Below are 25,281 nucleotides of genomic sequence, written 5' to 3' on the forward strand. Positions count from 1 at the left end.
AATATGGAGACCTCCATTCTGCTGGCTCCCTGCCTGCCAGTAGGTGGGTCAGCCAAGTCAACCCAGCTCTGTCTCATGGTAAGGATCAAGAGGGTCCCACTCTGGTCTTGTTTCCAAGCCAGGTTGTCCGGCCCATTGTTCCCAGAGAGTCTGTGTTTGTGGGATTGGTCTTGAATTGGCCATTGGTCCCTTTGGACTATTCCCTCTATCAGCTGGCATCTGACACAGAGGAGAAGTGTGAGTCTCAGTTCACCCTATTCCCACCTCTTCAACCTCTAATAGGAGACAACAGAGTGAAGATCAGGCCATATTTCCTCAAGTTCAGTGCTCTTTCTACTATGGGTCCCTCTGAAATCAAATCAAACAACCACTCAGACAGTTGAACCAGAACCAGTTTCCAGATCCAATAAAATTGCTGCTTATTATTGTGTTGTTGTCATTGTTGTTATGGCTATTATTGTTATTAGCAGTAGCAAGGACTCTGGAGTTAGCCTGTTTTTGTATAAATTCCAACTCCAGCACTTAAGGACTATAGGACTTGGATGAAATACTTAACCTCTAAGTCTTCTCATAGGTTAAAATAAGGATCTTAATTTTATCTGTCTCATGAGGTCATTGTGGGCATTAAATAAGATGATGCATATGCAGCATTCTGTTTTGTGTCTGGCACATGCTAAGTACTCAATGAAAGTAACTAATATAATTATTATTATTTTATTATCTCAGCCATCAAAACATTCTAGGTATTTGCAAGGCTCAGAAATAGAAGGCTAAAGAGAACAATATAGAAGGAGCTAGGACTTGTTAGAACATTCAAGTACTTAGACAGTTGTTTAAAAACCACTACAGACTGGCCACTTTATCTCAAAAAGACATTTATATTGCAAGCCATAAACTGAAGTGGGAGGGGAATTGGAGGATGTAATTATGGAATATATTTTAGAAGGAAGAATTTTCTCTATTTTTAAGCAGAAATTAGAAATATAAATTTAGAAGCTATGGACTGAATTGTGTCTCCCAAAAATGCATATGTTGAAGCCCTAACCCCAAGGATCTTACAATGTGACTGTATTTGGAGACATGGTCTTTAAAGAGACAATTAAGTTGAAATGAGATCATTAAGATGAGCCCCAATTCTGTGCAACTGGCTTCTGTATAAAAGGAGTATAGGATACAGACATATACTGGAAGGAAGACCATGTGAAGACTTGACGGACAATTGTCATATTCAAGCCAAGGAGAAGAGACCACAGAAGTCACCAGCCCTGCCAAGGTTGACCTCGAACTTCTACCTCCAGATTTGTGAGAAAATTTACTTTAGTTGTCTAAGCCACTCAGTCTGTGGTATTTTGGTATGGCAGCCCCGGAAAATTAAATTTATAGGTAACAGAGTAAACCGAGGCATTTTCTCAAATTACAGCCTTCAGGAGGATGTGATTCTGTAAGCTTATATACACAGGTACTGTGATTCATCAAAGGCATCGGGCTTCTTCCATAGCATCTTTACATTGTTCAAGGACAAGGTGAACAGGGCCCTGCCTTAGAAAGCCATCTGCCATTGCTCTTCTCTTTGGCTATGATCTATACTTCCCTCATGACACTCCAACCCAACCTCACTGAGGCCATCATGAGATACCTGTACCCTTTGGGACAAGGACTAGAGAAGGCACATTCATCTACACTTAAAACTCAAGACTAGTTGACCATGAGTCAGTGACCTCACTTTTCTTAGACCTGGGGCCTGACAGATAGACAAGCTATATACATATGTGCAGAGTGGGGAAGGCCCTGGGAGTCCCCTAACCTTGTCTGTTCCACTACAACCTATGTGTTCCAAATCAATAATCTGACTCAACTCTGTTTAATTTTCCTTATCTGTAAAGTGGAAGTCACAATTGTTTCAAAGATAAAATCATTGAATTCATATGGAAGCACCTTTTAAGCTTTGGAGTTCTTCCAAGACCAGAGAGTAATTAATTGAGCAGCTTTGAGTGCTCACTTTAGAACAGACCTTACATAGAGTGTGTGCTATATCTCCAGTATCCAAAAACACTGTACAATTTGAATGCATGAGATGAATGGCATTTGGTCTTGGCTCTTATGGAGTCCACATTTAATGGAAAAGATGTACATTAGGACAGTAGCAATGATGGCAGGGAGACTATAGTAGGGTGGCTCAGGGAGCTACAATAGCACTCAGCTCACCTCTCAACCCAATTTGAGTCTGGAAAGGTTTATGGAAGACAATATCTCTAAATGGTTAGTGAAGGCAAAAAACAAGAATGAGCCTGGTTAAGAAAGATAAACTCAGGATACAAAGGATTGTCCCAAGAAGGGGTAGACAGTAGAAGCTACAACATGTAAGTGTGAAACAGAACATTTAAGTATTTAAATGTTTCTGTCTTTAACGTCTTCCGGAAGCAAACCTGGAGACAAGGATTTGGGTATAAATAATTTACTTGGAGATGGTCGCAGGAAGCAAGGGTAGGTAGGAGAGAGCAAAGGAAGGCAGAGAAGGAAAGCAACCAATAAATGACATAGTATCAGGCCATTACCTCTGTGGGCAACTGGAATTTACTCCTACTATAGAATCTGGGGAAATGGTATACAAGCACATCTCAAAGTTGACTGGCCCATGCGTGAAGGAGCTGGTAATATCCGTGAATTCACGTCATCACTAACTGAAGACCGCTCCTGAGAAGTTTGATTTCCTGTACATGCGGCCTGCTGTTCACAAGGGCAGAGTGCCCTCTAGTGGCCAGAGACAAACTCCAACAAAGAAACAGTACTACTGTTGACCCTTGAGTGAGAGAAGACAGCCAAGGCTCCTCCAGCAACTGCTACAGCATGTAAGCAGCGTGCAAATGCCTTGGTGTTTCTGCAGAACAAGGTCCAACTTGGGGAATTTCAGGCGATGAGAATGAAGAGATGGGTGGTGAGGGCATGAATATATGTCATGCTGCAGTGTTTGATTTTTATCCTGGCAATAAGGGTGAGACATTGAAGAGTTTTAAGAAGGGGAGAGGCATGCTCAATGTATATATAAAAGATTTCTCTGGCTTTCTTGTGGAGAGAGGCTCTAAATGAAACAAAGAACTCAGAAGGAGGTTCTTATAGTAGTGGTCAAGTAGGAGAATGAGGAGAGTCTAATAATGGTAGAAAGGTTAGAAAAAAGTGTCTAGGGGAAAAATCCCCCAGGACCTGATGATTTACTGAGTTTGAATGTGATGGGAGAAAGGAATCCAAGGTGACTCTGAGGATCTCTCATGTGGATGATTTGACAACTCTGGTGCCACCAGATGAAGTAGAGAATGAAGAATCATGCATGGGTGCAAGTTGGAAAGAAGGTGATCTGATAGCATATGCAAGCTTAGGAGGGTGGGGAGAGCCAAGCATGAGACAGGGAATTTGGAAGCCCAAGGAGAACTGACCTGAAGATCAAAATTTAGAAACTGTCAGCACATAAGTGTTGGAAAGGCTGATACTGAATTAGAGGGACCAGGTAAGTATTTGAAACATGTGTTGCATCAAGGACAGAAACACAACAACAGTTGTAAACATTGAAGGCAGAAGATAAACCAAAATAATATGCATCATTTAAGGGGTTAAGCTACAAAAAACAAAGGACATTTCTAAAACACAGAAAGTCAAGAGGATTGAGCTCCTGAGAGTGATCAATAAAGAAATCTGCAAAGGCATTTAGTAGGAGATAAACAGACATATGTGCATTGATTTTTCCACTTCAACTGGCATGCTTGCATACTCTTGATTCATTTCTTTCCAGCCTGAGATGTGACAGGCATTGAGAGTGGAGAGGGGCAGTAGAGAAACTAGCTTGAGAAGTGTATGCATTGGGAGCATTGTTCTTCCTAGAAGACATGCTTAAGAGAAGGAGGAGAAGAGAAAGAGGGCAAAAAGACAAATGATAGGAAAGGATTGTTGAGGCAATAATCTCTTCAATTATAAGGGGATCAAGGACTCAGACGCCTTGGCCTTGAGCATGAGAAAGAAAAATACATCATCTAGAGTCATAATAAATGAGGTAAAAACGAACATGAACAAGAGCAGGGGTCTGAACCACAGTTATCTCAATGAAGTGGGCAAAAGGTAATCTACCAAGAGGAATAGAGGAGAGGGTTAAGTCAAGGAAATTAGCCAGAGTTTGGGCCAAGCCACTGAGGAGAGCAAAAAAGGAAGCTAACCAAGGACAAATGAATGGGCAGTCAGAATTCAGGACCCAGCTGAGGCTGGAGACCAAGAATTTTTGATCGTCTCAAACGATAGGCTATTGATGCTGTCTATATGGTACAATGAATTCAGTATTTATGTCCCTCCAAAATCCACATGTTGACAAGCTAATCCTAAGGTGATAGCATTAGAAGGCAAGGCATTTGGGGGGTAATTGGGTCATAGGGTGAATCCCTTGTGAAAATAGTTAGTGCCTTTATAAAAGCTGCCCCAGAAACTTGCCTTGCCCCTTCCACTATTTGAGGTCAACATCATCAGTGAACAAGGGAGTGAGCCTTCACTGGACACCAAATGTGCCAACTCCTTGATCTTGGATTTGTCAGTCTCCAGAACTGTGAGAAATGTGTGTCTGTTGTTAGAAACCCCTCAGTCTGTTATTTCATTATAGCAGCCATAATAGACTGAGACATATGGTGTTGATATAATGGTGTCACAGCTCCCACTTTCTGTTCTTTGGTAAGCACCCATACATGTATATATGTACTGTACATCCAATTAGCACTACTGCAGAACCTGATGGTGGTCTGTGGTGCTCTCTATGTGTTTTCCTGTATAGGAACTGTACTCTCAATCCTATGATGCCGTTGGGGTGATGTTTGCCTCCATCCCAGGATTTGCAGACTTTTACTCTCAGACTGAAATGAATAACCAGGGAGTGGAATGCCTACGGTTGCTGAATGAGATCATTGCTGACTTCGATGAGGTAAAGATAAGCCTCAGAAATATATAATCACAAATGCACATCTTCATTGTCATAGTACTGTGTTACTCATTGGGAGATGGGCCACTTTTCTGCACTTATGGAATTTCAAACTGCATTATAAACACAGACATGTATCATCCATTCTAATTATCACAATTAGCATCTAAAATATATGCTGTTGTTTCCCTATTTTGTGATAAAGGAGTATAAGCCTCAGACTAGGTAACTTAACCCAGTGTCAAACAACTAGCAAATAGCAAAACCAGAATCTGATGAGGGGGACTCTCTGAGGCTAATGGTGCTCGGGCACTGGCATCACAGAGGCACTGGATGCCAATGGGGACATTTCTCCTTTTATTTAAAGTGCCAAAGATGGGGCCAAAGATGTAGCATAGTGGGTAAAGCCACTGCCTGAAGTGCCAGCATCCCATGTAGGCACTGATTCAAATCCCAGGTGTTCCACTTCAAGTTTCTAAGATTTTATTTATTTATTTATTTATTTATTTGAAAGGCAGAAATTCAGAGAGAGGAGAGAGAGATCTTCCATCCACTGGTTCACTCCCCAAATGGCTGCAACAGCTGGTGTGGGGCCAGGCTAAACCCAGGAGCCAGGAGCTTCTTCCAGGTCTCCCACATGGGTGCCAGGGCCCAAGCACTTGGTCCATCCTCTACTGCCTTCCCAAGCATGTTAGCAGGGAGCTGGATTGAGAATGAGCAGTCAGGATTCAACCAGCATGCATATGGGATGCCGGCACTGCAGGTGGAAGCTTAACCTTCTCCACCCCCACCTCATCCCTCCCCACACACACACCCAGCTGCTCCACTTCTGATCCAACTCCCTGCTAATACACCTGGAAAAAGCAGCAGAAGATGGCCCAAGTTCTTGGGCCCATGCACCCATGTGGGAGACCCAAATGAAGCTCCTGGCTCCCAGCTTTGGCCTGATCCATCCCTGGCCATAGTGGCCATTTGGAGAGTGAACCAGCATATGGAAAATCTCTCTCTCTCTCTCTCTCTCTCTCTCTCACTCTCTCTCTCTCTCTCTCTATATATATATATATATATATATATACATATATATATATACACCTCCTATCTATATTTCTGTCTTTCAAATAAATAAGTTAATCTTTAACAAAAATAAAAAGACAATGTGTCAAAGATAAAACAGGCAGTTAACACTGTGTCAGAGAACTACCACTAACAATTATCAGTTTCTTCTTCCAGCCTCCATGAGTCTTATGAATCCATAATATGAGGGAAAATGCTTGTGCTGCTCCTCAGTTACAAGAATAAACTTGACAGGAGTGGGCCTTCCCATCCCCCACACCATCTGGAAGAAGGACACAGTGTCCATCCAATTGGCAGAGCCTGAAGTGGGAATCAGGTGATTTACTGAGAAAATGCTAGGGAAGAATCCAAGCAAAGACATGGTTTCATCTGTGTTGTGGCCAAATTCTGATCCCACCAGGACTCAGAACATGGATGGCACAACTGTCTCACACTGGGGCCACTGGGGCCACTGGGGCAAGGGGGCCAGGCTTTTGAACACCTGTACCAGTCAGTCCTTGTGGCTGTGAGATGTCCTGTAGAAGTATACCTCCCAGGCATTTCCAGCAGGGAGAGTCCCATCAATCCAGTGCAAATCTCAAAAAAGAAAGTGTAGCAATGCATTGTCAGTGGCCAACACCCATGGCACCCTGAAGGGGCCTCATAAAGGGGTCTGAATAAGGCCAAAATAGCATCCACTACATCACCCTAAACAACATTCCTTCCCATAACCCCACAATCCTTCCAGCCACTGAGCCCTAGGAATTCCTTCTTCCTTTTTTATTGTATATATTTATGGCATACAGCCTGACATTTTGATACATGTTTATATGATGGCATGATTAAATTATTTAACATATCTATCATCGCACATAGTTTTCTTTTTCCATTTTAAACTCTGCTCTCAGCAACTACCAAGTAGAGGATACATTATTAAGCATAGCCAACATGCTGTAACTGCACTTCGCACTCTTTCAACAACTTCTCCCCATTCTCATCTCACCCCCAGCCCCTGGCACCACCATCCTACTCTTTGCTTATGAGTTCGGCTTTTTCAGATCCCATATATAAGTGAGATTGTCTTCCTTTGCAGGGGTTATTTCACTTAGCAAAATGTTCCCCGTGTCTATCCATGTTGTCACAAATGGCAGGACTTCCTTCTTTTTAAAGCTGAGTAGCATTCTAGTTACCCCCTCATCTGTCTGTGGACACTTAGGCTGAGTTCGTGTTTTGCGACTATGGGTAGCTGCTGTGCACATGGCAGTACAAACATCCCATCACCCTTGTCTGGATCTCTCAGGACCTGGTCCACTCCCAGCATCAGTGCTGCCCTTGCCTTACCTCAGCCCATATCATTTCTCGCCTGAATCACTGCGGTCATCTCCTAATTCAGGAGTATGTGTCACATCCCTTTAAAGCCTAAAGCCCTACAGTGGTTTCTCTTGGCCAGATCATGTGGTAAATCCCTGGAGGCCTTGCACTGACTGTCCCTGTTCCCTCTCCAGCCTTGCCCCTCACTGCCCAGCACCACCTAACCACTTACAAGCCATCAATCCCATCTGGCCATTCCACACAAGCTCACACAAGCTCTTTCTGCTTAGAAAATAACACCCTCCTTACCCCAACCCCGTCCACCATCTGTGAACTCCACAGCCAGCTGAAAATCAAACTCATGCAACACTTGATTCACACATCACTTCTGTTCTCAAAGCATGTTCTATCTCTCTTCTCTACCCAGGTAAATGTTGTCACTCATTTTTTCAATGAAAACCTTCCTATCACAGCCACTGAAGCCTTTCAGTATAATTCTCTTTGCAGATCTGACTCCTCTACCTGCCACCACGTTCTAGGGCAGAAACCCGATTTACTAATCTCCAAGAGACCTTACAATGTGTTGCCACAAATGTGGAGCATTTGCAATAAATACCATTTAATTGTTATTTATCTCTCACATGAAACACACAGCACAGGAGTTAATAGTCTATATTTTATAAATAAGCAAAACTGAGACAGAGATACTGGAAGTGCCCATGGTCACACAGCACTAAGTGGCAAAACCAGGATTTGAACCATGTATATCACACTGTTTTAGTTTTTAATCACTTTGTTACATTGCTTCCCACTTGATGGCATCTCATTGTGGTTGCATTGAAATCCTAATCTCAGCAATGGCTATTTTAGTCATCCTAGGGAGGAGTGTGGAGACCAAGATAAAGAAGACACGATCCCTCCTTGCCTCCCATGGCTTTACCATCCAGAGGGAGGCAGGTTGACTATAAGTTGCTTTTATATAAGAAGTCACTGATCCTGCACTGGTGCTGAGGGCCTTGCAAGGTTGAGAGGGGAGAGAGAGAGAACATGGTGAGAGCATCTTCAATGCCTGCCCTTCATGCTAGGCCAAATGCTAATGAAGATAGAAACCACATTCCTTTGTATCTTATTGAGTCTCTGGGACATAGCACAGAAGAAATGCACACAGCAGGTGTTTGCTAAGTATTCCCCAGAGGAATTAGTGAACAAAATAACTAATAGGGGGAAACGGAACCTTGGTTGCAAATAGTGAGGTGAGAATGGGCTAGTGTGATCCAAAACTTCCACATTTAAAAGTAACTCTATTAAAACTAATGGTTGAGACATCAAGCTTTGCTGTATTTTAAACTGTATAACAACTCTCAACAGTGCTCACTAGTGTCCTTTTAAATTGTAATAAAGTTTGAACTAAATTTGCATCTCGACAAACCAAACTGTAGACACTCTGGTGTCTTCCCAAAGCAGAGGAGAGCAGCACCTCTACTGCCATTGATGAGTGTTTGCACAGAGAAGTCACAGCTGAGGGCATTGGTCCAGAAGGCTGGCTTACAACAGGGAGGGAGAGGAGAGGCAGGGATGAGGAGGAGAGAGAAAAGAGAAGGGAAGGGAGAGAAAGTGGTAGAGGAAGACAGGTGAGGAGGAAGGGTGGAAAGGAATGTAGTCAATGGGAAAAACAAACAGATTTCTTGACTTGCCACTCCCAAGCACCCAGCTTCCCCTTCTGGATGCTGGGGTCACCCAGACAGGCCCTCCTTGTTTGGGTCATCATGGGCCTTATAGTTTTTTCTTGGTTGAACTCCAGCCAGATACTTGGTCCTCACTTGAGTAAGGATGCTGCTCTTATTGATGTGGTTTCTACAGGAATCTGAAATCCTATGAAATGCCAACTTGGCTCAGAGGAAAGTTACCCATTCACAGAGCACCCTCTGCAAGTCTGTGTGCAGCAGGCCAACACCAGGCTACTCATCCCACTGCCCCGGCCTGAGGAAGGGCCGACAAAGGGCCTTCTCCCATCTCAGGTCCCTGTGCACACTCGTGGATTAATCAAGGGGCTGACTCAAGACCCCACTGTGCCTCTTATCAGCTGTAGTGCAAGTAAAGTTGTTACATAGATAGTAAATGAAATAATGAAGAATTTTGCTGCCTCCAAGTTGACTTCTTTTTTTTTTTTTTTTTTTTTTTTTTGACAGGCAGAGTTAGACAGTGAGAGAGAGAGAGAGAGAGAAAGGTCTTCCTTCTGTTGGTTCACCTCCCAAATGGCCACTACAGCCGGCGCACTGTGCCGATCCAAAGCCAGGAGCCAGGTGCTTCCTCCTGGTCTCCCATGTGGGTGCAGGGCCCTAGGACTTGGGCCATCCTCCACTGGCTTTCCGAGCCACAGCAGAGAACTGGACTGGAAGAGGAGCAACTGGGACAAAATCCAGCGCCCCAACCAGGACTAGAACCCGGAGTGCCAGCGCCACAGGCAGAGGATTAGCCTAGTGAGCCATGGCGCCGGCCCCAAGTTGACTTCTTAGAGGGGACAGCTCTGCCTGGACCTGAAATTTGTTGTTTGCCAAGTCATTCATAAGAGAAGGAAAGTTGGAAGAGTCCCCACTCCCTACAGGGCCATGTCAGCCCACAGCCAACAGAAAGCTGCAGATGTAAAATTGTGTGCAGGTGGAGGTGGCCAACCTATCCCAAGATCTTCAAGCTAAAATAATAGCAGCTGAGGGCTGTGCTGAAAGACCAAACCTGTTGTGGTGTCTGAAGATAAATGCCAGATACCCAACGCTGGGGACCTGCATACCCTGGACACATTTGAAGAATCTCAGCAATGGCAAGAAGAGGAGCTTCATTTTAATTAGAGAAACATAAAATAATGGGCAAAGAATGCCTGCACTGCAAATCAAGCTAGACACACACACACCAGCCAATCACTATAAAACACCTGCCTGTGCTCTGCACATTCCTAGAAGAGTTTCTCTCAAGCAGGAATTTTCCAAATTTTCTTGCCTATAGCAAGACAGCCCATAAATAGCTTGTCTTCTCTCACTCAGGCTCATCTCTTGTCCACCCTCAGGTCAACATGAGACCCTGCATTTATTACAGTACTAAAGGGAGGCAAAGAGAGTGCATACAGATTCCTGCCAACAGTGGGGAAACGAGAGGCCAGAATTTAGATGTGGGAGCCAGGGAGGTTTTGTTTTGGATGTAGCTCTTCTGCTCAAGGCCAGTGTCATGGCCATGTGATTTGGGCAGCTACAAGGGACTTGCAGCTCTTGGCTTGTTGTCTGTTATCACCACTATGATTCTGAAGGGCTTCCACATCTCGCTTTGCCCCAGACCCTGCATACCCTGCAGCTGCCCCTGCCTCCCCTTCCTCACCCTGAAGCCTTAGAACATGCTATTCGGCCATGCTGAATCCCTGCTTATTCATTAGCAAAATGGAGTTAAGAACACTGGGCTCAAAAAGCTGCTGTGAAGAACAAGTAAGAGAAAGAGGTGACGTCCTTAGATCAGTGCCCCAATGGACGTGGCCATTACCTCTTCTGGTCTACCTTTTAATCTCTTAAAATTTTTCATTTATGTCTTGAAAATATAAGCTACATTTGTATTTTAAATTTAATGTTATCAAGAGAGCATTTGAAATAACGTAACTCGGTCATTTTCTCATGCCTTAAGCAAATTATTTAATCCCTTTGTGTGTCTCAGTTTACTCATCTACAAGATGAAAATAAATCTGGGTCATTCAACTGTAAATGCAAAGATCAGAAAATACTTCAGACTGATCTTCGTGCCTGGAACTGAATTGTTTCCTTTCCCAAAATTTATGTTGAAGCCGTAACTCCCAGTGTGACTGTGTTTGAAAACAGGGCCCATGCCGAGATAATTATGGTCAAATGAGATCATATGGGTGGAGCCCTGATCATACAGAACTAGTATTCTTGCAAGAAGAAACACCAAAGAGGGCACTGTCTCTCTCGCCTCTGTGTAGGAACAGAGTCATTCACAGCAGACAAAACTGCCTGCCCCAGGAATCTTCCATTCCAGTGGGGAAGATGAAGGTGAATAAGCAAAGTCAGGGAGAGATGCTGGGGAAGGAAGATAGGAGATGAATAGAAGATAAGACCACGTTTGCAAGGATGGGACACTGTGTCCAATTTTAAATGCACTGGCCAAAAAGACAGGAAACACCTGAAGGAGATGAGGGAGGAGAGCAAGCAGTAGTCTCAGGGAAGAGCAATCCAACAGGGAAACAGCAAATGCAAGGTTCCTGAGGCACACCAGGACTGCTTGCTCTTGAGTAACCAGGGCAAAGGGCAGAGTGACACAAGAGGAGGCAGGATGTGTCAAGCCTTTCAGGTCACAGGAGAGACTGGCATTGACCTGAACAGCACAGGAAGCCACAGGAGAGGTTGGCACAGACAGGGCCGTGGGTTGACTTCCATGCGAATGGGTCGCTTTGGCCGCCGTGTTGGAAGTGAGGAGGTGAGAGCAGGAAGAGACAGGTTATCACAGAGGACTGGCTGAAGGCTAACAGTGTGGCAAGGAAGTGCTGAGAAGCCGCAGTGTGCAGAGCACATCACGACAGCAAAACCACAAAGACTTCTCGATGGATTTGGGAACATTTGTGATTCCTTCTTTAAGCTGATCAAAAAGCTTTGCTTATTTCAAAGATTCATACAAACAGATCTACTCCTTAAAGACTGTGGCTTCTGGTGGTTAGCAGTGGTTCAATAAATGTACGTAGTGACAGGATGCATGATCTCATGATCCTCAGAGAGAAAAGCAGCTACCTTAAGGATGCTAAACCATTAGAATTCGATCTTTGTGGTGAGCCAGGGGCCTGTATCAGCAGCCCCCAGCCTCCTGGAGGAATCAGCCCCAGGACTAACAGTGTTACCTGTGTCTGTTTCAGTTGCTTGGTGAAGACCGGTTCCAGGACATTGAAAAGATCAAGACCATTGGCAGCACCTACATGGCCGTGTCAGGCCTGTCACCAGAAAAACAGGTAAAGGTCTCTGGAGTCAGTCACAGACTTTGCCCGGGACCTCGCGATCTTATCGCTGGAAGTAGAGACATCTCCATCACCAAGAGACTTGGGGAACAGTGAGGAGAAAATCCTCAGAAGTGGATCATAATGGTCATGTGATGTACGTTTGCTCCAAGGCAGATAGAGTCTACTGGATGAAACAACGCGACTTTATTGAGAAGCATTTAGGTTTGGTTCTGAGCCTCACTCTTGGTTCACTTGAACAAAATCAGATCTAAGAAATATCCTGGTAATGAATTAGGGATATGTTACTGAAGCCCTTATACTAGCCTCTTTTCTTGTTTTTGCTTTTGCCTTCAGAGGTTGTATGTACCAATAATAACAGCTTCTGCCTTTGGGAGTGTTGACCGTGTGCCAAGCACTCATGTTAAATAAGGACACTCCACAGCTGATGCACGAATTGCCTGAGATAATGCCATGTCCCCACACAAAGCATTGCATCTCATACATCCTCAAAATTAAATGATACAAGTCCAAATTCCTCTGGGAGATGAAATCCTCATTATTTTCATCTCATCCTTCCTGTACTTTCTTCCCAACCAAAACCCTAAAAAAACTCATAGAGAGAGTACCTGGGAAGAAAGTCATGCTGGTAATTTGGTACATGTGTGGGGCACACAATAGTGATGTTCGTAAAATTATGGCCCACACATCAAATGTGACCCTCCCATCTGACTTTGTAATTAAGTCTTTATTGATACATAGCCATGCCCATGTGTTTGTATTTTGCCTATTGCCCCTTTCAAACTACATGGGCAGTGTTGAATATTCATGACAAAGATGAGAATTTGTGCTACCTGGCCTTTTACTAAACTGGCTGCCACCCTCTGCACTACAGAAATGCCAAGTTCTCTCACCTATATCATCTTATCCAGTCCTGAGAGTAGGGAGGGCAAGTATTTTTATACTCATTGTATAGACTTGGAAACTAAGGTTCAGAGAGGCACAGAAGCTTACTCTGCACTTACCCAGGGGTTTGGAGAGCAACTGTCTATGTGAAACATCCCTCAAACGGATGAAAGCTACACATAAAGGCATAGGTGCATACACTTAGGCACATGCTAATCAGTGAACACACTCAGGAGTTCGTGAGATTCAGATAATTATAGGGAAGGGAAGGGATATGGTGGCCCACCCCTACACTTTCTTATAAGAAAATCTCATGCAATCCTGTATTTCTGGAATACCCATGACTTGAGAGTACAAAGGTTCACACACGGGGTTATTTCCTGCTGAGGGTTGTGCAGGTGGGATTATGACATAAAGCCCCTGCCTCAGAAATGCCACTGATGGCCACATTAAATGAATTTCCTCTTGTGTTTGCTCCAGCAATGTGAAGACAAGTGGGGGCATTTGTGTGCCCTGGCCGACTTCTCTCTCGCCCTCACTGAAAGCATACAGGAGATCAACAAGCATTCCTTCAACAATTTTGAACTCCGGATCGGTGAGTAGCTGCTGGTAAAGCTGGCAAGTGGCAGTGTGTGGAGCTGGCTGGCCTTGCTCCCTCAGCCCCTCCCATGCCCGGGGCATTAACCCAGGGAAGCATTTTCCTACAAACTGCAGTAGGCTCGGTGTGGCCCTGCCAAGGACAGGGACAGGGTCAGCTCAGGCCTTCCTGTGCTTTCTCTCAAGTAAGACGCTGGAAGCCAAGCAAGGACACTAACCCGTGTGCAGAAACACAAACCAGCCAGTCTTGAGCAAGCGCAGACTGCGGTGACTTCTCTTCCAACTTCCCTGTCCACTATCCCTTCCATGGTGCAGGGTGCTGACAGACCAGTCATTTAGTCCTGCATCACTTCATGTATTGCTCCCTGGTTCTTCTAGAAACTGCCTCCAGGCAAAAGCAGGATTCTGCCCATACTGACCCAGGGACAGGCAGCGAGCTGTCCAGCCCCTTACTCAGCATGGCTCGCCTCCTGTGGGCCCACAGACACCTCAGTGCAAAGCAGCAGTGCCACTATCATTGCAAATGAATAATCTCTTATGGTTCATGGAATGTGCTGCGTCCTTCTGCCTCTCCATGAAGCCTCCGCCCACATTCTCACAGTGTAAATGACTAAACACAGGCCCAGAGAGGGGGGGTAACTAGCCTGGGACCACACAGCCAGGCAGTGCCTGCAGCACCTCTGACAGCGAGCCAGGGTGTGATTTAGAGCAATATTCACTGCTGAACTCCCGCTGTATTTGGTTCTTCCTTAGAAGCTTTCAAGGAAAAAGGGGTCAAGAAATACCAATATCTGACTTGTCAGATCTGAGGAACGCTGTGGGCCTTTGTTCTTGGGAATAAAAGAAGCTATATTTCATGCTTTTGATCTCGGATGGGACATTCAGGGCTTGTTCCCACGCCTCCCATCGACCCTGCCTGTCCCTTCTGAAATCATTGACTGCAGAACTGAACCAGGAATGAACAATGATCTTTAACCCTGCACAGAGACATTCCAAGCAAACTCTGAAGACATTGCCCACAGCAGGGCCAACCCTTGGTGTGATCTGCGGCAGTGCAGCTATAGCTTCATCAATCTCTGGGGTTAGAAAATCAATTTTCCAGTTGGACTGGGCATCTCAGTGTGTGTTTTGGAACCTGCTCTAACCAACTCTGTGACTCTGGGCAAGGCATTTAATCCCTTGACTCTCACTTTCCTCGTGTGTGAGCTGGCTGTTTTATTTTACCTCCCCAGCTGCTTCCTCGCAGAAGGAACATGACGATCACGTGAAATAATGGGGGATGTGTCTGGCATGGCTGTAAAGACACCACTTGGGAATCCCGCATTGCACATCACAGTGCCTGGGTTCCAGTCCCAGCTCAGCGCCCAGATACAGCTTCCTGCTAACACCCACCCTGGGAGGCAGTGGTGATGGCTAAAGTAGTTGAGTCTCTGCCACCCATGCAGGAGACCTGGATTGAGCTCCTGGCTCCTGGCTTCAGCTTGCCAGGGCCCAGCCATGGCTGTTGTGGACATCTGGGGAGTGAATCAACAGATGGATGATTGCACTTTCCTTCCCTCTCTCTCTTTCTTTCTCTCTCTCCCTCCGTCTTCCTGCCCCCCTCATCTTGCAATTAAATAAGTTTTAAAATTTTAAAGAAATGTTTAAAAAAATGTGATAATGTCAAAAAGTGCTCTGCGATTTTAAAGAGTTAAACATCACTGTGATTCCCATATGTTCCACAGCCTGTTTTGCAAGTTTCTAGCCCTTTATATCATGTGTTGTGTGTGTGTGTGTGTGTGTGTGTGTGGTGCTCTCACTTCTGACTAGAACAACCTTACCCAAATATCTACCTGGTAAAATGGTCTTTCTTAACAACCCTACTCCCAAATGCACCTTCTCCCATCTTTATCTACCCCTATAGCCTGATTTATTTTTCTTCATTATTTTCTGTCTCTCCCCAGCAGAATGTAAACTTCATGAGGGCTGGCTATATCTCTTCTTTTCCAGCCTATTCCCAATGCCCAGACAGTACCTGGCACACAGCAGGTGCTTTGTCAATGACTACAGAATGAAGAAACGTTGGCAGGAGACATGCATGCCTGCTAACACATTTAGTGAAATGTTTTAACTTCTAGAGGAGAAGTCCGTGTTTGTTTGCAACTGCCTTTAAAATAATTTACCAAATAAACTCTGGGATTGGGAGGAAGTGAGCATCTGAGCAGAGAGAAAGACAGAGCGGAAGGGTGTGAGGTGGCTGGCAGGAGTCAGGATCCGTGGCACCTCCTCTTGCCTCTGGCAACACAGTGCTCTGAGAGCTGAGCAGGTGCTCAGCACCACTTCCTAGTTCATGGTGCAGGCTTCCTGACTGGCCTCCTGTGTCCTCCATTGTTCCCTCACTGCTGCAGAAGGGAAAGTCTCCATGAGACGCACATTGGATCCAGTTACAACCCACGCCAACATCTACCAGCGCTCCTTTACCTATAGGACAAAGCCAGTGCTCCTTAGGATCACAAATGAAGGCTGCTCCAATCTGGTTGGTGTCTAATTTGCCAGCCTCATCCACTGCCCCTTACCCACTCCATACTGTACCCACAGCTCCTTAACAGACCTTTGCTATCACTCTTCTCTCTCTTATCTCTGCTCCTTTGGTTCATTCACAGGCATCAGCCATGGCTCAGTGGTTGCTGGTGTGATTGGCGCTAAGAAACCTCAATATGACATTTGGGGCAAAACCGTGAACCTGGCCAGCCGAATGGACAGCACAGGGGTGAGCGGGCGGATCCAAGTGCCAGAGGAGACCTATCTCATCCTAAAGGACCAAGGCTTTGCCTTTGACTACCGAGGGGAGATCTACGTGAAGGGCATCAGTGAACAGGAAGGGAAAATCAAAACGTACTTTCTCCTGGGAAGAGTCCAACCCAACCCATTCATCTTGCCCCCAAGAAGACTGCCCGGGCAGTACTCCTTGGCCGCAGTCGTTCTGGGCCTTGTCCAGTCCCTCAACCGGCAAAGGCAGAAGCAGCTACTCAATGAGAACAACAACACGGGGATCATCAAAGGCCATTACAACCGACGGACTTTGCTGACTCCCACTGGGCCGGAGCCTGGGGCCCAAGCTGAAGGCACTGACAAATCCGATTTGCCATAAATGCATTTTCTTTGTGTTTCTTTTTTTGTATTTCTTTTATATATAAAATAAATATACTAATAAAAAGGTTTAATTTTTTTTAGAACAAGGATGGTTTCTTTGGTCTTTGAATGCACCATATCAAGTCCTCTTCAGTCATATTGATTGCCCACCTCTCATGCTCAAGGTTTATGGGGAGCAAGATACTGACTTTGAGAGCTTCACATGGGAACAAAGGCCATGTAAAACAGAGACTTAGCACAATGAGACATTCAGTGACAAGTTCCATGGTTTTTTGTTTTTGTTTTTGTTGTTTTTTTTTTTTTTTTTGACAGGCAGAGTGGACAGTGAAAGAGAGAGAGACAGAGAGAAAGGTCTTCCTTTTGCCGTTGGTTCACCCTCCAATGGCCGCCGCGGTAGGCGCGCTGCGGCCAGCACACCGCGCCAATCTGATGGCAGGAGCCAGGTGCTTATCCTGGTCTCCCATGGGGTGCAGGGCCCAAGTACTTGGGCCATCCTCCACTGCACTCCTTGGCCACAGCAGAGAGTTGGCCTGGAAGAGGGGCAACCGGGACAGAATCCGGTGCCCCAACCGGGACTAGAACCCGGTGTGCCGGTGCCGCTAGGCGGAGGATTAGCCTATTGAGCCGCAGCGCCGGCCCCGTGGTTTTTTAAAAGACTCATTTATTTGTAAGGCAAAGTGACAGAGAAAGAGGGAGAGACAGAGAGAGACTACTCATTGGTCCACTCCCCAAGTGGCCATAATAGCCACGGCTGAGCCAGGCCAAATTCAGGTGCCAGAAGCTCCATCCTGGTTCTTCACATTGGTGGCAGGGGCCCGAATATTTGGTCCATCATTCACTGCCTTAACAGCTGCATAAGGAGAAAGCTGGATCACAAGCAGAGTAGCCAGGAGTCAAAGCGGCACTCCCATATGGGAGGCACACATCCCAGGTGGTGGCCCAACACACTATACCACAACATTTGCTCAATCTCCATGCTTTTAGCACATGTCATGCCAGGACAAGTGCCAAAGTCTACATAATGACCTCATGTAATCCTCACAGTACATACTATTCATTCAACCAGTGTACACTGAACATTTCACATTGGCCTAGGCTGGTGCCTGCATGTTTTAGAAAAACCCAACAGAAGTGTATTCCTCTTAGTGATGACAATCTAGTTGTGAGAAAGCAGACAATATGCTTACAAACCAATACATAAATCATCTACTTTCAGATAGCAATAGATACAATAAAGAAAGTGAAGTAGGACAGTTGGGATAATGAATGGGAAGGCAGGGATGCTGACTAAACTGTCGTCACAAGGGGAGGCTTCTTCAAGGACATGATGTACAAGATCAACCCTAAACAAGAAGGAAGCACTACACAAGACCTGAGAAAAAAGTGACCTAAACAGAAAGAGCAGCAAATGCAAAAGCCCTGACATGAGTTCAATCCAGATATATTAGAAGAACTGGGTTAGCTGCTGCAGGCAGATCCACCATCTCCTAGGAAGATTGCATTCTAAGTTATCCTCCTACAACCCTAAGACTGCCAGAAAAGTTTCATACAGATGATGAAGCTCACAAAAATGAATGGATTTGCCCAAGACCATATAGTCAACATGCTGAGCTAGCTTCAGAACCATGCTGTCGAATCAAAGCTGACTGCTGTAACAAGCAACTCCCAAGCTCAGTGGCTAGGCACAGCAGAAGACGAGCTTCTTGTTCACAGTCATTTGGATGTCTGCAGGGGTCCTCCATGCAGTGACTCCAGGGCCTAAACTCCTTCCCGGGGCATTGGAGTCCTCAGCTAGGTCCTCTCCAGCCAATTTAAGAAAGGAGGGGAGAAAAGAATAACTCAGAAGGTCTCAGACGCCTGGCCAGAAAGTTGCCTATGTTACTGTTCTTCCCCACTTACTCTGCAAAGGAACTTGGGACATGGGTTCTTCCTGGGCTTCCTTATAAAACTGAAATGAAGTGCAGTGGGTAATAGTGCCTCTACCAATACAATCAAGAATGAACATCTGTCTAAGCCCAAAGTCTGTGTTTATAAACACTAAGCTCTTCTGGTAAATGCACTGTTGGAGGTAAAACATTTAAGAAATGAACAGGAAAAATGAAATCCCAATCATACTCTAAATTCTTGACTCTGAATAGCAGCCCATTAAAAAAAGAAAAAGGAAAAATAAGTGGCTCCAATAATAAATCCACAGTAGATAAGCTGGCAAGGAAATACCTGTCTCAGACCCCGATGGTAGGAGTGAAACCATATTCTCCCACACAGGCACAAAGAGGGAACTCAGGTTCAGGAGGACCTTGAACTTTGAACCATGCTTGGAACGCCTTTTGCTCTTGGAAACTACGTGTGCCTCCAAGAAACACATGAAGCCCCAGTAGAATTGTGGAGAAGATGTCATGTTAAAAAGCTCTCACAAGTTCTGGACTTGTTATAATCTGCACAAACTCAGAGAATCTCAGGCTGGAAAAGCCTCAAAAGTGATTCAGTCCAACCTGCTGAGGACATTTAAAGAAGGTAAAACTAAATAAATGCAGAGATCTGGAACCACAGGATGGAAGTAGGGAGTTGAGTCCAAGTAGGTCAGAAGCCTGATAAACAACACTACACTAAGAGGCTGACTCAGTAAAGACAGCCAGACAATGAAATCACAATACCTAAAAGGCAGAGAAAACTTGTGAATCATCAAGCTTTGGTCTGCTCCAGAGTATAGGACAGTGTTCAGCAGAGACTCCAGTGAGCAGACAAATGAATACAGCTCCAGGAACAGAGGTTGACAGGAACAGATTTTATTCCTATCCCAAAAGCTGGGATTCAGGACAAAATCCCTGGACAACTGTCCAGTTATCATGCCTAGGACCACATTCTGACATCCCAAACTGGACCTTGGAGGTGTGGTTTCCTTTGGGGATCTATCAAAGTGTGGAGCAAGGAGGCATGATGGTACCAGGAATCTCTATGAGACCACCAAGAACTCCCATCAATTGGATTCTATGCCAATTCACCCAACTCCAAAGCACTGAGTCCCTGCCTTCTAGGTCAGCTCCTTCATCAGCACCAGCAAGTGTGCAGTCTTCCCACACCAAGAGCAAGAAGACAAGAGACAGAACCAGCAAACTGACTGTGGTTAGATGCCTAAGAAACAAGCCTCTTCGTGGGCTTTGTAATAGCCTATAGAGTGAATAAAAGCAAACAGTCCTTGTGAAATTAGAAGTGTGCTTCTAGTTGCCTGCAAGTTTGCTCTGCTCAGTTCATTTATTGAAAGGACTTGAAATGTCAAGCAGTTGCTAGGAAGCTGCATAATTGGTAAACATGTTCAACCTCACCATCACCTCTCTCCCCTTAACTCTGCTAGTAAGACTGGAGGTTTTGTCAAGGTCAAATTCTTGCAAAAGGAATGGTGTCCAAAATGGTGAAATACAAAATGGTGAAATACAAAGAGAAACAGAGTATGGTTGGTTGAGTCTAAGTGTCTTTGGGTCTGATAGGGAGGCTTTCTCAATAGCTCTTGCCTCCCTGGCTTGGAATCTGGGAGGCTGATCCAGTGACACACCCCCGCTGCCACTGACCAGCCTGTGTAGGGAATGCAGGTTCCCCTGAGACAAGCACAGTCCTGCTTCGAGAATAGGCAAGGCCGTGTACAGCATTCATTCCTGCAAGGACTGAGTTTGAGCAGGTGCTGCCTTCTGAGCCACCATCCCTTAACGCCAGACAGATCACCATGAGCCCAGAAGTTCCTCATCAGCTACCCCATTCCTTCTGTCTTTGGGAACCACGTGAGCGTAGCTGCTTCCCATTGGAAGTAAGCACTAAACTATCATCTCCGTTTTACACACCAGGGAACTAAGACGGAGGGTTTGAGCAACTCACCTAAGAACTCATAACCTGAAAAAAGTGGTGCTGAAATTCAAAGACAGATGGTCTGGCCCAGGAGTCCTGTCCCAAGCATGAAAGCCCAGCCCTGTGATGGGGGGAATAACAGCCACTCAACGAAGTTGAAAGCTGGGTGCCTTAGCAGACCCCCTACAAGGTATGGGCTGTGTAAATGGAACATCAAGAAGTCTGGTACACTTGTTCATTAAAAATGAACTTTGGCTTTTAGAGCTCTTTGGATCTTGGTCTCATGCTTACAAGAGTGCCAGGCCTCCGCCCATCATGAGGATAACAGGCAGGGATGTGTTTAAAGCACTTACCAGCTTGGCCTTGGGCTGCGCTCACATGCTGCTGGTTGTGCTGTTACTAAACACACAGTGATTTTATCAAAATAGTGGCCATCTGCAATGTTTTTGTGTCCTTAAATCTTTTTTTTTTTCTGTATTTGCAAATTCTTCTTTTCTGAGCATGTGTTAGTTTAATAATGAAAAATGATAACTAAGCAAAAATAAAGCAAGTGGGTTTACTTCTTGGACTGTAAAATGTTTCATTTCACCCTGGTGATTCGACACTTGAGCAAAGGTCTGGGAGTCATGGGCACCTTGTAGAGGGGCCTCCACCTGCTAGACCTCCCCCGTAGAGCTCCCCTGCAGGCAGAGAGAGAGGATTTCCCCCAGGGTCAGAGTAAATAACACTGCTGACCAGATTTCAGGACATCCCCTGCCCTCCTGGATGCCCTAAGAGAAGGGTGTTGAAGCTCGTTTCCTTCCCTGATTCTTACTCCAGGCCACGGGGTTGTCTGACACCCTGGAGTCTGTGCCAGCCAGCATTTCCAAGTGAGAATGTGGCTCTCGGATTAGCTCTGGGCTCCAAACAACTGGACCCCATATTTTATTGATGAGTTACCAGGGGCAGGGTGCCCTGCAGAATAACACCATGTGCCTGTGTGAATTATTAATGGCATGTCAGCCGCACACTGCCAGCCAGCCGCCTGCCCCCCACCCCGCCCACACTGGGAGATAAGATCGCCATTCCTGGGTGAGCACCCAAGCACTCCAAGTGAACTCCGGGTACTGCCTTTCAGATGACAGCAGGACTCCAACGCCAACTGTTTCTGTCTGAAAACAGTAATATCAGACACAATCTTTTCATAATACACTGACCCCTTTCGTGGCATTATCATAACAATGAGCACGAACATTTTTAGCGTGCTTCGCAGTTTGCAAAGTGCATTGCCAAATATGGTTTCAACTGATCTTCATAACAGCTCTCAGAGAAAGAGATTATTATCCTAATTTTCCAGGGAACTGGGGATCATAATAAAAATAGGGATAGGCATTTGGCCCAGCAATTAAAATGAACTCCTGCACCCAATACCAGAGTGTCTGGGTTCAAGCCCCAGGTACCACTTCCAGCCCCTTGCTAATGCAGACCCTGGGAGGCAGCAGGTGGTGGCCCAGCTACTTAGGCCCCTGTGATCCAGTGGGAGATCTTGATTAAGTTCTGGGCTCCCGGTTTTGGCCTGGCCCAGCCCTGTCTGCCTGTTGTGGGCATTTGAGGAGTGAACCAAAAGTTTAGAAAACATCTCTGTCTCTCTTTCTCTCTCTCTCTCTCTCCCTCTCTCCTCCCTTCCTCCTCTCTCTGTATTTTAAGTAAATAAAAATAAATTGAAACTTAAAAAGTGGTAAAAATGAATTATAAAACTGTACCTAAAAATGGAGTGTTAATGCCAAAAAGAACCTAAAAATCACATGAGGTCCAATGTCTTGGTTTTACATATAAAGAAACTAAAGTGCAAAGAAAGAAAACCATTTATCCAACCAAATCTCAACAATCAAAAGCAGAATTAGGGCAGAATATGGACAACTGTATTCCTTGTGGCTTGACTCCAACATGATTTCTTGTATTTTGCTGGCAGTAAATAAGCAAGTCCTGTCACCAGGAGGTCATCTAGATCCCCCCATCCCAAGGGCCTAAATGAGAGTCGACAATCAACAATCACTCCCCCAAAAGCCCACAACAGCCAGGGAGCCACAGTTGGGAATCAGAACACAATCCAGGTCTCCCACATGGGTTCCAGGGACTCAGCTAGTTGAGCCATCACCACTGACTACTAGGGTCTGCTGTAGCAGGAACCGGGACTCAGGACCACAGTCAGGCATCAAACCCAACTACTCCAATATAGAATGCAGGTGTCCACATCAGGAGCTTAGCCGCTAGGCCAAACCTGGACCAAGGATTCTTTGAGTGACAGCTTACTCCATCTTTCCTGCAGAGAAGACAAAACAAAGAAACTGTTGAAGCTGCTGAGTTATGGGTCCTTGGGACACCTCCCCTCGGGCACCTGCCTCAGACAGAGATGCCCTCTCCTAGCAGCACTGGGACACTGTAGGACAGATGACCTCTGCTGGGTGCACAGAGATAGCAAAACAGACCCTGACCGTCCTCAGAAACACCTCAAGCCAGGGCTTGTCTCTCCTGACACTGAGCACGTTCAGCTGAAATATGCATCTGCCCACATGAAAGCAATGGGTCTCCTGTATTTGGGGGTGGCTAACATGCTTCTAGGATAGGGATGGTAAGCACTGAGATTTAAACAAATCCCTCAGCACCCAGGCTGACAACAGACAGGTTCACCTCACCATGCCCTCTCACCCTTGGCTGTGCCCTTGACAAGACACTGGCTGCTGCTTTGCTGAGCTGTTGCGAAGGGTTTGCCTCGGAAGGAGATGGGCAACACTGAAGGTTTCGGAGACAGAGGAGTTGTTGCCTCTGGACTTAGGATTTTACAGCAGCTGATAATGCATCAGTAAAGGTGAGTGTGGGACAAGGATGAGCAGGTGAGACTGGACAGTAACATGGTGAGACGAAGGTGCTTGGTCCACTGTGATGGTGTGAAGCAAGAACACTCCAGGTTTATCTGCATATACAAAGCACCTCTTTCAGCGGAGAACTCTACCTACAGAGCTTATCCCGTAAGACCGCTGCCATGAGAGACAGGAGCTGTTCTCAGCACGCACAGGCTCTTCTCCCACACTCAGCTCTGTGGGTAGATGGTGCAGACCAGGAGGACCACACCAAGCCCATCAAGGTAGAGCTTGTAGAGACGACAGCCCCTCCCACTGGCAACCACTTCTGACCCTCACCTCCCACTCCTGCTCTTTGTCTTCCCCTGGTCTTCTTCCCCACCCTGTGCAACCCATCCCCTTCCCTCTTCCAGTTGCAATGTTCCATCTTTTCCATGAGAGGCTTCCTTGTCCTGCTTTCCCCAGTCTCACCAGAAAAATCCCTTATGGCTTCTGTTCTCTCAGTGGGGCCCATCAGGGAGATGCCAAGCACAATTACCACAAACCTGGTCTACGTTAAGTGCAATCTCGGGGACAAAAACCCCAGTCCAACTGGAGGCATCACCAGAGAGCAGACTTAACACTGCCTCTGCTGCCACCTTCTGGAAGAAAATGGTATTTCTCCTCTTAAGATAAAGGTAAGCTCTCCAATTCCTCTGTTAAGTAATGACTGCGAGGTGATTACTTTCCATCAACAAGAAAGCCTTTATTTTAATTATTTGAAATGCAGACAGAGATCTTCCATACACTGGTTAATTCCCCCGAGTGCCCACAACAGGTGGGACTCGGCCAGATTGAAACTAGAAGCCTAATACTCTCTCTGGATCTCCCACATGGTTGGCAGAGACCCAAGGACTTGAGTCACCACCTGCTGCTTCCCAGGGTGTGCATTAACAGGAAGTTGGAATGGAGAGCAGAGCTGGGATTCAAACCCAGGCACTTCAATATGAGATACAGAAGTTCCAAGCAACAGCTTAACCACTGCGCCAAATGCCTGCCCCCACAAAGTACTCTTTTTGGGCAGAACACAAAGCACTACCCAGTCGTGGTGAAGATTCTTCAGTGTTCTCTGGCTCCCACTTTCCTGCCTTTCCACCAAAAATGGAGCCTGCATTGCCAGTCTCCACTGACACTGGTTGTGGACAATTAGGACCAAGCCCTGACCAATGGAAAGTAAGGAAAGGTGTCAAGTCCCACCTGCTAAAAACTCGCCTTCCTCCTCTGCCTCCAACCTGCATCTTGGATTATGGATGCTGCCACCTCAGACCGTGTGTTAATTATCTGGGGCCAGGCAGATTACCTCAACACTGAGCAGCTTCACATAGGAACCCTTTATTCTCTGAGTTTGCACAGGTCAGAGATCCAGAAGAGGCTTCCCTGTGTGGTTCTGACTCAGGATCCCCTCTGAGCTGCAGTCAAGCTGAGCGCCAGGGCCACCATCACCTCAGGCTTGAAGGAGACTGGAAGACCCGCTTGCAGGATGGTGCGGTCACAAGTGAGACCTCAGTTTCTTGCTGACTTCTGCAAGAGAGCTCACTTCGCTGGCTCATGGACCTCTCCATAGGCTGCTTGAGCATTCTCACAACATGGCAGCTGGCTTCCCTTCGAGCAAGTGATCTCAGAAGGAAATCAATACATGC

At 45.9% G+C, this 25,281-nt stretch overlaps 1 protein-coding gene across 1 annotated transcript in view; it reads left to right on the forward strand.

Moving 5' to 3' along the window:
* ADCY8 (adenylate cyclase 8) overlaps positions 1-16,923 on the forward strand; it is a 252,622-nt gene extending 235,699 nt beyond the window's left edge. The window contains exons 15-18 of the mRNA XM_062189454.1: positions 4,805-4,951; positions 12,213-12,305; positions 13,677-13,791; positions 16,436-16,923. Of these exons, the coding sequence (XP_062045438.1) occupies positions 4,805-4,951; positions 12,213-12,305; positions 13,677-13,791; positions 16,436-16,923 (843 nt within the window). The remainder of the gene's footprint in view (positions 1-4,804; positions 4,952-12,212; positions 12,306-13,676; positions 13,792-16,435) is intronic.
* The last annotated feature ends 8,358 nt before the right edge of the window (positions 16,924-25,281 follow it).

The sequence above is a fragment of the Lepus europaeus genome, chromosome 4 (assembly GCF_033115175.1).
Source record: "Lepus europaeus isolate LE1 chromosome 4, mLepTim1.pri, whole genome shotgun sequence".
Lineage (NCBI taxonomy): Eukaryota > Metazoa > Chordata > Mammalia > Lagomorpha > Leporidae > Lepus > Lepus europaeus.